General features: G+C 41.8%; 1 protein-coding gene across 2 annotated transcripts in view; it reads left to right on the top strand.

Annotated features, from left to right (window-relative positions):
* LOC137341177 (matrix-remodeling-associated protein 7-like) overlaps positions 1-14,607 on the top strand; it is a 95,957-nt gene that overhangs the window by 49,705 nt on the left and 31,645 nt on the right. For both annotated transcript variants that reach the window (XM_068004177.1, XM_068004178.1), the window contains exon 2: positions 1,443-1,500. In XM_068004177.1, coding sequence (XP_067860278.1) covers positions 1,443-1,500 — 58 coding nt within the window. The remainder of the gene's footprint in view (positions 1-1,442; positions 1,501-14,607) is intronic.

The raw sequence follows: 14,607 nt of genomic DNA, 5'->3' as shown, positions 1-14,607 counted from the left end.
CAGGGATGCGTAAGAGGCCAAAATTGAAGGAGTGCAGAGATCTTGAAGGGTTGTACGGTTGACTTGAACAAAAGGATGAGAATTTTAAAATCTGTTGCCAGATGGGAGCTAATGTAGGTTGTGAGCACTTTTGTGTGATGGCTGAATGAGACTTGTTGCAAGTTAGGATATGGGCAGCAGTGTTTTGGATGAGCTCAAGTTTACAGAAGGTGGAAGGTTGTGACACTGGCCAGGAGAGCATTGGAATAGTTAACTTTCAACAGAGGTCAATATGGAAAATTTTGTAGTTTTTGGTGTTGTTCCTGGCACAGCCATGTCTGAAGACTTCCCTTTGAGGGAATCACATCCTAACAACCAGTTTATACTTTCAGCTGATTCCCTCAATTTGCATTTGTAAACAGAGTTGAAATTGCAGCCTCTGCCTTTATTAAGTAATGTTAACTTAATTCCTTTTTCCTCCAATCCAAGACTGAATAAATATTTTTAAAGCCATTGGATATTTTTAGTCTACATTTTGGAAAGTAACCCGACAAACTAAAGCATAGTTTGGTTTCTAACAGTGGTATTTTGAAGCTCCAGTGGTATTTCAAAAATGTGAAACATCTCAGTTCAGAGAAGGATGCAGTAATAGAATGCCAGTGTCAAAGTAGAAGCTTGTTTAAGAACATATTTTAAATGTGCCCTAGGTGAAATTTTGAAATCTCAGGCAGTGGGTTAAGACTGATGAGAAAGCACTAATGTTGCTTTCAGTCCAAGGGTCCACATGTAGCTAAAGATGAGTGATGGCTGTGGTTCGGGTATTTGCTGTCATTTGAAGTGAATGCCTTTTGAATAGTCTACGGTCTGTTTTCCTGGATATGGGATTATCCTGAGCTGCTCAGGTCACCAGACAAGTTTCAGGTTGAGATTCCTTTTTTAGTTAATCCTTTCTCATGACAAGTTTCGATTCTGAGGGCCTCCTTGCAACTTAGGGTTTGAAGTCTGTCTTAGTTGCTCTATCCTGAAACCTTCCCAGAGCATCAATATTAAAGGGTTTTTAATGCAATACTGTTTTGAAAATTATTCTATACCTGGATTTACCCATGTGTTGGGAGGTAAAATAGCTTCTTTCTGCTTGTCAAATGCTATTTACTTACATTCCTGTACATTACCAGTCTTCATATCAGTAGTCATTATTTAACTAATTTTCAACTAGCTTTATTGAAAGCAGGCAAAATGGAGTCTTGAGTAAATTTTGACTTTTAAACTTGTATTTTGCATTTCCCTGCTTGGCATAACACTAAACAATGGCATTTTTTCAGCCACTTTATGATTTTAATGAAACTAATATAATTGTTCCTGGGATTTTTTCTAAATATTGTACCTTGATTTTTTGATAGTATGTTTGAGATAGTGGTAATCATTCTAGAGCATATTTAAATTTTGTTTTCCTTTTTTGTTAGGAAGAAGATGAAGCAGAAGTTGAAAGTACTAAAAAATCTCTTCCTGAAGATGACAATGGTAAGTTATCTCATACTTCAGCTTTTAACATATCTTGTATGATCATGGGCAAAAGAAACACATTAATTGAAGGGCTCACATACTTGATGTGGGCAATGCAGAGTTAAAAGGCCACATTCTTGGTTGACTGTTTGCTAAACACAAGGTGATGATGCAATTTGTAACTGGATTATTGAGCTACAACATGCGTAACCTTCACTTGTGACTCGTTCTTCCAAAAGACTATGGTAGTGTCTTTTTAAAGACCAGTAGGTTTTGGACCTGCATGGCAATCCATAAGAACATAAGAAATTGGAGCAGGAGTAGGCCAATCGGCCCCTCGAGCCTGCTCCACCATTCAATAAGATCATGGCTGATCTGATCCCAACCACAAATCTAAAGAACACAAGAAGTAGGAGCAGGACCCGGCCACTCAGCCCCTGGGCCCTCTGCGCCACCCACAGGGCATTGACCGATCCGAACTCAGCTTCATGTCCAATTTCCTGCCTGCTCCCCATAACCCCTAATTCTCTTTACTTCTAGAAAACTGTCTATTTCTGTTTTAAATTTATCTAATGATGTAGCTTCCACAGCTTCCTGGGGCAGCAAATTCCACAGACCTACCACCCTCTGAGTGAAGAAGTTTCTCCTCATCTCAGTTTTGAAAGAGCAGCCCCTTATTCTAAGATTATGCCCCCTAGTTCTAGTTTCACCCATCTTTGGGAACATCCACCCGATCAAGCCCCTTCACAATCTTATGTTTCAATAAGATCGCCTCTCATTCTTCTGAACTCCAATGAGTAGAGTCCCAATCTACTCAACCTCTCCTCATATGTCCGCCCCCTCATCCCCGGGATTAACCGAGTGAACCTTCTTTGTACTGCCTCGAGAGCAAGTATGTCTTTTCTTAAGTATGGAGACCAAAACTGTATGCAGTATTCCAGGTGCGGTCTCACCAATACCTTATATAACTGCAGCAATACCTCCCTGTTTTTATATTCTATCCCCCTAGCAATAAAAGCCCACCTGCTGCACCTGCATACCAACTTTTTGATTTTCTTGCACTAGGACCCCCAGATCCCTTTGTACTGCAGTACTTTCCAGTCTCTCGCCATTAAGAAAATAACTTGCTCTCTGATTTTTCCTGCCAAAGTGCATAACCTCACATTTTCCAATATTATATTGCATCTGCCAAATCTCCGCCCACTCACCCAGCCTGTCTATATCCCCTTGCAGGTTTTTTATGTCCTCCTCACTCTCTACTTTCCCTCCCATCTTTGTATCATCTGCAAATTTTGATATGTTGCACTAGGTCCCCTCCTTCAAATCGTTAATATAGATTGCAAAGAGTTGGGGACCCAGCACCGACCCCTGCGGAACACCACTGGTTACTGGTTGCCAGTCCGAAAATGAACCATTTATCCCAACTCTCTGCTTCCTGTTCGATAACCAATCCTCCACCCATGCCAGAATATTACCCCCAATCCCGTGATTTTTTATCTTAAGTAATCTTTTATGTGGCACCTTGTCGAATGCCTTCTGGAAGTCTAAATACACTATGTCCACTGGTTCCCCTTTATCCACCCTGTACGTTATGTCCTCAAAGAACTCAAGCAAATTTGTCAGACATGACTTCCCCTTCATAAAGCCATGCTGACTTTGTCCTATTAAATTATGCTTATCTAAATGTTCCGTTACTGTCTCCTTAATAATAGACTCAAATTTTACCCACCACAGATGTTAAGCTAACTGGCCTATAATTTCCAGCCTTCTGCCTACTACCCTTTTTAAATAACGGTGTTACATTAGCAGTTTTCCAATCTGCCGGGACCTCTCCTGAGTCCAGGGAATTTTGGAAAACTATCACCAAAGCATCCACAATCCCTACTGCCACTTCCCTCAAGACCCTAGGATGGAAGCCATCAGGTCCAGGGGATTTATCCGCCTTGAGTCCCATTATTTTACTGAGTACCATCTCATGTTCAAATGCAGATCACCTGGAAGATACATTTTAATGAGGGGCTGAAATGTCATCTTTAACTTAAAATTCAATACCTTTGCTGTTTAAAATCTGGTACTGTAACATACAGAATTCCTGCCTTGGGTGCAAATACACATACAAGATCATAGTATTCAGTATACAAAGGATCATGTGGCTATTTTATTCCTTCTGGGGATATGGGTGTCACTAGCAAGACCAGTGTTTGTTTCCCCTCCCAAGTAGCCCTTGAAGGTGTTGGTGAGCCACACCTTGAACAGCTGCAGTGCATGTGGTGAACATATTCCCACAGTGCTGTTAGGTTGGAAGTTCCAGGATTTTGACCCAGCAATGATGAAGGAACAGTCATTTATATGTCCAAGTCAGGATGCTGAGACTAGGAAGGGAATTTGGAGGTGCTTGTGTTCCCGATTGCTGGCTGCCCTTGTCCTCCTAGGTGGTGGTCACAGGTTTGGGTGGATCTGCTGCAGCTGTGGCATGGTACTGCAGTACATCCTGTAGACAATGCACACTACAACTACAATGCACAGGTGGTGGAGGGAGTGGACATTTAAGGTGGAGGATAGGCTACCGATCAAGTGGACTTTTTATTTCAAAATGTACTTATTTCATAAAATTAGGATACACAGTTCAAATATAAGGCACAAAATGCAGTGCAGCAATTCAAGGCAATACATTGATCCTGCACCTGCTGAGCCAGCGTGGCCAGACCCAGCCTTCAGTTTTGAACAGGTAGCATCTCCATATGTAGTGACACTTGGTGTTTGTGTACTGGAGTTCTACACACATCCTGAGCCAGCCACACACAGGTGGCCATCAGAATCAGCAACATTGGGGACGCTCTTCCCTCCTTTGGGGGTTTGTACGTGGCGACCCTGCAGATGCGTTCTACCTTGGTCCTCCAGACAAAGTGGAAGATAGCTCAGGTGACTAATGGCAGAGTTGTGGGTAATGGACCAGACCCAGCCAATGTGGTTTGGGTGAGGCTGATTGTGAAAGAGATGCATCAGAGGGTGAGTATGAGGCAGCCATGACATTGTATGAGGATTGGGTTGATTTAATAGTGGTGGGATGAGTACTGGGGAGGTGAGTAAATGCAAGTAAGTTGATGAGCTTTGAATGGGTGTGAGGAGTGATGATAGAGTAGTGTTGGCATGTACAGAATGAGTTGTAGGGTGGGGGAAATGATGTGGAAGACTGTGTAGGCGAATGAGTAAGTGTACTCACTGGCTGACCTAGTTAGGTCATTGAAGCGTTTCCCGCACTGGCTCCATGTGCGGAAGACGCTGCTGGTGACCTTAAGTCAGGCCTTGGTGGCAGACAGGCCGCTTCCTCCCATTCGCCGGATAGAAAATATGCCCCCTCCTCGCCCCATCCAGTAAGACCTGGAGCGAGGAATCAGTAAATCTGGGAGCAGCCTTTTCCCTGGGCTGCTCCATTCTTTAATTTTGGTTCTTTAATGCAGGAGCAGCATTGGAGGACTGCCTCTTTTTAAGTAGAGCTCCTCCAGCTGACAGCCTGTGATGCAGGTGCACAGTCCGCCCGCTGCGCAGGTTTCCTGGAAGCCATGTTAAGTGGCTTCAATTTACCTGCAATCGGGTGGGGAATGGACTAATTTCAATGGGTGAGTTACCCATGTGCCCAGTCACACCCCCTTGCTGCCATTCCACCTCCCTGGTAATAGCAGGGCCAAAGTGTCTGCAAAGGGATATTGACAGGTTAAGCGAATGGGCAAAAATTTGGCAGATGGAACATAATGTGGGAAATTGAAGTCATCCACTTTGGGAGGAAAAATAAAAAAGCAAAATATTTTGAATGGAGAAATACTATAAAATGCTGCGCTACAGAGATCTGGGTGTCCTCATACCTGAAACAGTCAACATACAGGTGCAGAAGGTAAACTGAATATTGGCCTTTATTTCTAGGGGAATGGAGTATCAAAGCAGGGAAGTCATGGTACAACTGTACAAGGTGCTGGTGAGACCACACCTGGAGTACTGCATACAGTTCTGGTGCCCTTATTTAAGGAAGGACATACTTGCATTGGAGGCAGTTCAGAGAAGGTTCACTAGGTTGATTCTGGGTATGGAAGGGTTGTCTTATGAGGAAAGGTTGAACAGATTAGGTCTATACTCATTGGAGTTTAGAAGAATGAGGGGAGATCTTATTTAAACATACAAGATTCTGAAGGGACTCGATAGGGTAGATGCTGAGGATGGAACGCCTCATGGGGAATCTAAAACTAGAGGGCAGAATCTCAGAATAAGGGGTCACCTGTTTAAGATGGAAATGAGGAGGAATTTCTTCTCCCAGAGGGTTGTGATTCTTTACCCCAAAAAGCTGTGGAGGCTGAGTCATTGAATACATTCAAGGCTGAGTTAGACAAATTTTTGATCAAGGGAGTCAAAATATGGGAAAGGGTGGGAAATTGGTGAGGTAAAAATCAGATCAGCCATGATCTCATTAAATGGCAGAGCAGGCTCGAGGGGCTGACTCCTGCTCCTGTCTCATGTCTTATGTAGAGCCTTATCACCAGGTTCCTGCTGGTCATGGAAAGGGCTCACCCCACCCACTTCCAAGCTTCTGTTTGGCCTTGGCGGTATGCTCCTCCCAGTTCTTCGTACAGGCCAGGGTCCCCCAAACCAGATCCCCAGCACTTTCAGGCAGTCAGACCTGACAGTGAAGGGGATAAGGATCAGGTCCCCCACATGGCCTCTTTCTTCGGTTCGCTCTGGCCCCCAAGGTCAGCTCGAAACAGTCGCAGGTGCCCATCAGTGTGTGGACCGACTGCTGATCAGAACAGAAGACGGTGACATCGTCCATGTATAGGGAGGCCTTAAACCTGAGAGCCTCTGCTGCCTGGGATCGTTGAGCGCCCCCACCCCCCAACACCTGCGTCCTTCCTGATGGATGTGGAAAACAGTTTGATACAACATGAACAAGACCGCGGAGAGGACAGCCCTGCCTGACTCTGGATCAATTGTTCTTAAATTTCAAAAATACTTTGTCATAGAATTTTAAGGATGCAACTGCTTTTGTCCTGGATGGTGTCAAGCTTCTTGTAGCTGCACTCATCCGGGCAAGTGGAGTGTATTCCATCACCCACCCCTTTAAGTAAATATTGGTATATGGTTCAGATCGTAAAAATGCAGGGTTCGCTTATGAGTGGCAGACCCAGAATTTGTTATGCACACCATGTAGTGTGGCACTGAGCCTTCAGGCAACTAAACAATTTGCATTTATTTGGTAATTTTGAGTCCCTCGCTCTTCACAGGCATGTGGAAAAAGGATTCCCCTTCCCCCTCTGAAAGATGATGAGATGGTGTGGTGGACAGCTTGACTGAAGTTTTTAAGGGAGGGAGGTTGTGTGCAAGAGGTTCCTGGAGGGATTTTAGTGGCTAATTTTGCCAAGATCCCCCCATGCTTGATCCCTGTGTATGGTGCATTAGCTGGCAATAACAGCAGTACAAGTAATTGTCTGCAGGCTGTGGTTAGGGGAGGGGAAGAGAAATTCAGCGAAGGCTTTCACTACTTTTTTTACATGGTAATTCCTTAAACGGGCCTATGTAAAAGCCAGCAGCACAGTTACTATGGTCGTATTCTATTGTTTCTGTAATCTTGAGTTTGTTGGGGAATGCTCTTGGAATCTCATTTTACTGCAAATATTGTAATCACAAATTGCCATCTACATGTCTTAATTTTAAAGTACTTTTTGAAAAAAGCTTTACACAATTCCATGAAGCCTTGATTGTAGTCAGTCTGTTTCTTTAACAAATGTTAAGGTGATTCTCCTGGGAGCTTGCCTGTTCTCTACTTGTATCAGAGGGACCTTTCTGTTTGGCAACTGATCACTATTTGCAAATGTTTTTTTTTAAAAAAAGCAATCTGTCTTCCCTGACTGATTCCAATGCCCCATTTGTTAGTGGACACATTCCCAGGTGACTTTTTTTTAGTCTTTATTCCAAAAAGAGGTGCTTAGATTGATATGTAATTTGACTTATTCAGTTGCTTGATTATCCTTCCAGGCCCTTGCACTGTCTTTCACATTCCCCATGTCTACCTGACACTTTTTGAGTATTTCCTGTCCTGGTGATTGATCTAATTTGATCTAGCATCTCCTGATGCTTGGCTTCCCCCTGCTAGAATCTTTTAGGGCTGGGATCTTGCTGCTCAAAATAAATCCCTGAACACTTAAAATGCAGTAATGTTTTGAATGTCAGTATAAAACATCAGTTACATATTGATTGTATAGTAGCTGGGCAGTTGAAACAAAGAAACCATTTGATGGGAATCATTTGCCCTTAATACTGATGTAAATGAGCAGTCATGCGCAATAAATAAAATGTGCTTTCAACTTTTGCTTCCTTTTAATCCCCAGAGTCTTGCACTCAACCCTCCCACAACGTACTAGTAATAAATGTGAATTTATTTTGAAAATCAGGAGCCCAGTTAAAATCTGTACTGTCTTAGTTGTCACTGTAATTTATCCTTCTCATTATACTTTACTATTTCATCTCTATGCCTGGCAGCCTCCCGCCTCCAACATCAAATACCTCTGATCTGTACTGGTCCCTTGGGTGGCCGTCTGTAAAACTTGCCTTGTCTGCAATGCTTTAATTATTTCCTAACATGACTAAATAACTTAATGCTTTTCTAGCCCAGTGTAATGGAATTGCCTTCCCCCTGTCCATTGCTATGTAATTATTGCATTACCTCATAACTTGTACAATCCATTACTTTTTTCATTACTGGATATGCAGACCATGTTCTAAGATTTCTAGAATAAATTGACCTGACTTGTATATTTCAGTTTAATGTGTTAGAAAAAATTAGTTTTCCCAGTGACCATGTACCACCATAGGGGAGATTCATAGATTTTTTTTAAATTGATACTTCCTTGCATAGCCACTTACAATCTTTGTCCAGAATGGCAAAATTAAACAAATGGAGGGTGCATATTGGCTCTAAGTGAAGATTTATTTTATTTCTGTATCTGATTTTATTTGCGTTAAAGGTCCCAAATTGTATTTATAAAGATGCATCTAAATCTGATTCTCCTATTTAAAACCTGTTACTTCTCCATTGCTGCCTCAGTTGAGGGAGGAGGGGCGTTATGGGTAAGAATGCTGCTGTTCCCAGTTGCATGCTTAAATCTGAGTGCATCATTACCAGAGGCCAATTCCACCACCCATTTCCGACTGGAATGCTGATTATTGCATCCATAACCATATTCTACTCTGCCACCCAAACTTGGGTTTCACCATATTTAACTGGCAGGTGTATTCTACAGTACAACAATTTGCACTTTTATTGCTCCTTTTTTAAGGTAGTAAAATGTCCCAAAGCACTTGGGAGTGTTATCAAACTAAATTTGACACCAAGCCATTAGGTCAGGTGACCAAAAGCTTGGTCAAAGTGATAGGTTTTAAGGAGCATCTTATCATAGAATCATAGAAGTTACAACATGGAAACAGGCCCTTCGGCCCAACATGTCCATGTCGCCCAGTTTATACCACTAAGCTAGTCCCAATTGCCTGCACTTGGCCCATATCCCTCGATACCCATCTTCCCCATGTAACTGTCCAAATGCTTTTTAAAAGACAAAATTGTACCCGCCTCTACTACTGCCTCTGGCAGCTCGTTCCAGACACTCACCACCCTTTGAGTGAAAAAATTGCCCCTCTGGATCCTTTTGTATCTCTCCCCTCTCACCTTAAATCTGTGCCCCCTCGTTATAGACTCCCCTACCTTTGGGAAAAGATTTTGACTATCGACCTTATCTATGCCCCTCATTATTTTATAGACTTCTATAAGATCACCCCTTAACCTCCTACTCTCCAGGGAATAAAGTCCCAGTCTGTCTAACCTCTCCCTGTAAGTCAAACCATCAAGTCCCGGTAGCATCCTAGTAAATCTTTTCTGCACTCTTTCCAGTTTAATAATATCCTTTCTATAATAGGGTGACCAGAACTGTACACAGTACTCCAAGTGTGGCCTCACCAATGCCCTGTACAACTTCAACAAGACATCCCAACTTCTGCATTCAATGTTCTGACCAATGAAACCAAGCATGCTGAATGCCTTCTTCACCACCCTATCCACCTGTGACTCCACTTTCAAGGAGCTATGAATCTGTACTCCTAGATCTCTTTGTTCTATAACTCTCCCCAACGCCCTACCATTAACGGAGTAGGTCCTGGCCCGATTCGATCTACCAAAATGCATCACCTCACATTTATCTAAATTAAACTCCATCTGCCATTCATCGGCCCACTGGCCCAATTTATCAAGATCCCGTTGCAATCCCAGATAACCTTCTTCACTGTCCACAATGCCACCAATCTTGGTGTCATCTGCAAACTTACTAACCATGCCTCCTAAATTCTCATCCAAATCATTAATATAAATAACAAATAACAGCGGACCCAGCACCGATCCCTGAGGCACACCGCTGGACACAGGCATCCAGTTTGAAAAACAACCCTCGACAACCACCCTCTGTCTTCTGTCGTCAAGCCAATTTTGTATCCAATTGGCTACCTCACCTTGGATCCCATGAGATTTAACCTTATGTAACAACCTACCATAAGGAGGAAGAGGGGTTAAGGGAGGGAATTCCAGAGCTTCGGGCCTAGGCAACTTAAGGCACGGTTGCTAATGGAGTGATTAAAATCAGGGATGCTTAAGAGGCCGGAATTGGAGGAACACAGATCGTGGAAGGTTGTAGGGCTGGAGGAGGTTAGAGATAGGAAGGGGCAAGGCCATGGAGGGATTTGAAAACAGATGAGAATTTTTAAATCAAGGCATTGATTGACAGGGAGCCAATGTAGGTCAGCCAGCATGGGTGATGGGTGAGTGGGACGTAGTTAGGATATGGACAGCAGTTTTGGATAAGGAAGTTATATGGAGGTTGGGAGGCCAGCCAGGAGAGCATTGGAATAGTCAATTCTAGAGGTAACAAAAGCTTGGATGAGGGTTTCAGCATCTGAGCTGAGGCAGGGCCAGAGATGGGTGATTTTGTTGAGGTGGAAGTAGGCAGTCTTGGTGATGGAGTGCATATGGGGTTGGAAGCTCATCTCCAGGTCAGACAGGATGCCAAGGTTGTGAACGGTTTGGTACAGTAGTCCAATAAAATGTAGCAGTACATATAACCATGTATGATTTGTAACCAAGAGAAGTGTGGCTATCTGCTGAAATAGAATATGTTCATGTAAAACTACATTCAGAATTACAGGTAGATCTCTAAGTTATGAATGTACTAGAACTTATTGTAGTTGTTTTTTTACTGTAGGCATAGAAAATGATACCATCATTCTGAATGTTGCAGTAATTTTCTTGATCTGAGCATAGCTTTGATTTAAGTGTACATCCTGAGTCAAACTAATTTGCCTTCACTGCAGTTCCTGTAATTGAAATGAGCCTTCATGCAGTACATTTTGTACACTTGCATGTGTGCCTATTGAGGTATGGGGGAGGGAAATTCCAATGACTATATAGAAAATGCACACAACATTGGTTGTATAATGTGCAAGATGTTAACCCTGGGGAGGGAGGAGAGGTGTAGAAAAGTGTGGGTATAACTCATTTATGGTGTGGATCTTGGTGCTGGCTGTCGATAGTCCATTAGCTTAGCCTTCCCTTGTGGGTGATCCTTTTTTCATTTTGGGCAGATAAATAAATACATACAGTAATTGACTGCTACAGTATGAGACTTTTATCTTTTCCTCTATCCTCCTGAAGATTAAGATTCCTGCTTGGGTATGGACTCGTAGGTGGTGGCAGCCATTCAGCATTTTGTCCAACGTGTATTACGTGAGCTTGGACAGTGAGTTTTGGGAGGTTATTCTGACTGACGTCCAGGATGAGAATGCTGATCTGCCCTTCTCTAACTTCAATATGTGCACTTTCTAGTAGTCAAAAACTGGGGTCAAGGCCTCTTTCCTGCCCCTGACTCCCATCTCTCTTTGGGGCAGAGAGGACAATTGTAACACGCTCTTGATGATCTGACTAAGATCAGCTAAAGTAGCATAGACCAGAGATTGAGTGTGGGGCTTTCTTGGTCTAAAGGCCAAGTATGACACCAAAGACTGTTTCACTTGCTGAGCTACTGGAGCCCTAGGCCCAGTCATTTTGGATACAAATGTCTAGATTTTTTTGAACAAAGGGACCTTCTTTCCAGAATTGCTACCTGTCTCTCATATTTTAAACAATAAACTGCCTCATCCTCCAGCAAGTTGGAGCAATAAACAATGCAAGGACCATATGTGTCTTCCATAATGTTATCTGCATGACCAATTGTACATACTTTATTTCTTCAAATCCATTCACTAATAACTCAAAAGAAAATTAAACCAATTTAAAAAAAACTCTTCTGGGCCAGTGTTTTCAGCTGGTGATGCTAATTGAATTTTATTTGATTCTAGTGATGCTTTTAGCAGCTACTTTTGCACTTTTTTTAAAGTGCACTTTGGGTATAGCAGTTAAAACATGCTCTGTTCTACTGTCAGTCCCATCCCCTGTTGCATTTCTATTTCCCACACTGACCATCCTGTGGTTTTTGAGTGATTTTTGCCTCCGATTTAGGTGCTAATTTGGCAGTTTAGTTGGCTGCTACACAATTGGAATTGGAGTGAGACTGGCCAACATTATTTCTCACATTCTGGTCATCAAGTTTCATCTGATCAGTCTTGGCCTTATCTGAATTCTGGCTTCTGAGGTGAAAGCCTGCTCAGTTCCCCAAAACAACATAACTTTGTAAAATATGACTGCATTTTCTTTTCAGTTGCTCAGGATTGAGGTTGTGATGTGCATGTGAATTGCTTTGTAGAATGTTAAACATGTGTGCATAACCCACTGACATTTTTTGTGCTCTGCCCTAGGGCATTATCAAATTCTGTATGTAATATTACAAATGTGCTCCATTTTTGTGAGGAAAAAGTTATTTTGAATAAATTAACAAGAATTTCCCCTCTTTAATTGCTCTATCTAATCCTTGCTGTAACTAGTAGAAATGTGGGAGTATTACATAAACACAGGAAGCCCTTCATCTTCTACAGTCAGGAAGCTCTTAATTGATTGTATTTAAATAGATAACATTGGATTTGCTAAAACTATTATCTCCTCACACCACCTAACCCTTCATTTTGTAAAAAAATTTAATGGAGTCCATAAACCAGTTGGTAAGAGGTGTATAACATCACTATTCGAGTGGTAATCTTCCCCATTGTACCATACATTAGAGGTATGGAGGAAAGTAACTTCTGATTGGTTTACTGGTAGGATTAAAAGCAAGCTGATTTGGTTCATACTGACAGCCTCCAATCCCAGTGTAAATGCTAATTTTGTCATGTAAAAAGCTGATTTGGGTTCAAGTCTTTAGAGTTTTGCACTCTGCACTTATGAAAGCATTTCATCGTCTGACCTCCCATCTAAGCTATATTTGACTGTCCAGTTTCTCAAATCACTGCTTGTGCTGTGGTTGATAGTCTCTGGGGTAACTTGGGTGGGGGGTTCTAGAGAGGAACTTCTCCCTTCACTGTTCTTCAGCTATTGATCTGCAGCCATCAAAGTTATCTACTCTTGATGATTACCTTTTTCATCACTCAGATTGCAGTTACTCAATGTGTACAACCTCCCATTTTTTTATGTAATTGCTGAATCTCTACATCTTGATCTCTACACCTTTTTTGAAAGGATGTAAATTTCCTCATGTTTCTTGCAAATTTAATCAATGGCAACCATCTCAACTTATGGTTCTACCCATAGTCTTCAATTGATCTTTCTTTGTTTCCTTTCTCCTCTGACCTCAATGGAACTGCAACTTGTGCTCCATTGGTGCCCAAAACCTTTTGCTCTAACTCTTAACTCATATAAAGCCCAAATCCATTGAAGATTTCTATATTTGTACAGGATCTTCCAACACCCCTCAGATCTGATGGCATACAAGAAAAAGTTGGTCTAAACTTTTCTTTCCCTTGTTAGACTCCAACCTGTCTCTTCATGCTCTCCCTTTTTGTGGTAACCTTTCTTATCTCCCTATCTTGATGCTACTATCCTCTGAACTTTTCCTCTCTACTGTTCCTTCTCCACTGCAAATGTCAGCAAATATTTCTGCTCCTGCATCCTTACTCTATTGAAATTGCAATTCATTGTACAGTATACTACTCATTCCTTCCCAGGACCACTCAACTGTGGAACTCTTCACTTTCATTTTTCCCTCCTTTGACTTTTTAGGCTTCTTAAACTGAAGCCTAGTATTTCTTAAATTTTACCATTGTTAGCTATGTTTTTATAATGCCCCATGGATTTGCACAATCTAATTTCAATTAAAGAAAAGCATGATTTAATATATCCTGTTGAGTAAACTAGCCTTCATGGTGGCTTCCATATTATTGTGGCTTGAGTTTTCTGGGAACACATACAACTTGAAACAGGCAGTTTCTAAAAGCAGACTCAATCTCTTATGGACCAAAACCTATGTGCTTTTGTTCTACTGAACTAATTATGCCTCTTAAACTATGGTGCAATGCATTATGTGATCAGGTTTTTAGATGAGGCTCTTGTAACCCATGCACCGCATAAGGTCTACATAACTGCATGTGAGCTCATGGACTTCAAGTGTTGATTTCCAGAAACTGAACTGAAGGTCACAGGAAACATCGTTCATGTACAGTTTCTTGGATTTCTTTTTTCCAAAGAAGTTTGATCACCCCAAGGTCTTTTTTTTGAAGGATTTTTAATTGTATACTAATGAACAATTTGACACATTGTCTGCACCTCACCTGTCAAGGCCTTAATCTGTGGACATTTAAACTGAGGAAAAAATGCCTCCCCTTAGTAACTGAATCTGGCATGCTTTCCTTTAGGTAGCCTGATTCCTGTTTTCATTTAACTTTTAAAAAGTGTAGCGCAAAATCTAGGTTTTTTTTTTTTCCCCCCCCTATTTGAGTATTGGGACTTTGCTTTCATCACTGATCAGTGGGTATGGAATGACAGGTATGAAGTTCCACTAAAGTCCTAGAAAAAAAAATCTAAAGTTGGCAATATTTTTGAGCCTTCATTTGAAACATTCTGATTTTAATCTGGGTACTAAATCACTATTTCAAAATCCTGAATATTTGCTCTGAATA

Source organism: Heptranchias perlo, chromosome 23 (genome assembly GCF_035084215.1).
Source record: "Heptranchias perlo isolate sHepPer1 chromosome 23, sHepPer1.hap1, whole genome shotgun sequence".
In the NCBI taxonomy this organism is placed as follows: domain Eukaryota; kingdom Metazoa; phylum Chordata; class Chondrichthyes; order Hexanchiformes; family Hexanchidae; genus Heptranchias; species Heptranchias perlo.
This window is presented reverse-complemented; position numbering and strand designations above follow the sequence as displayed.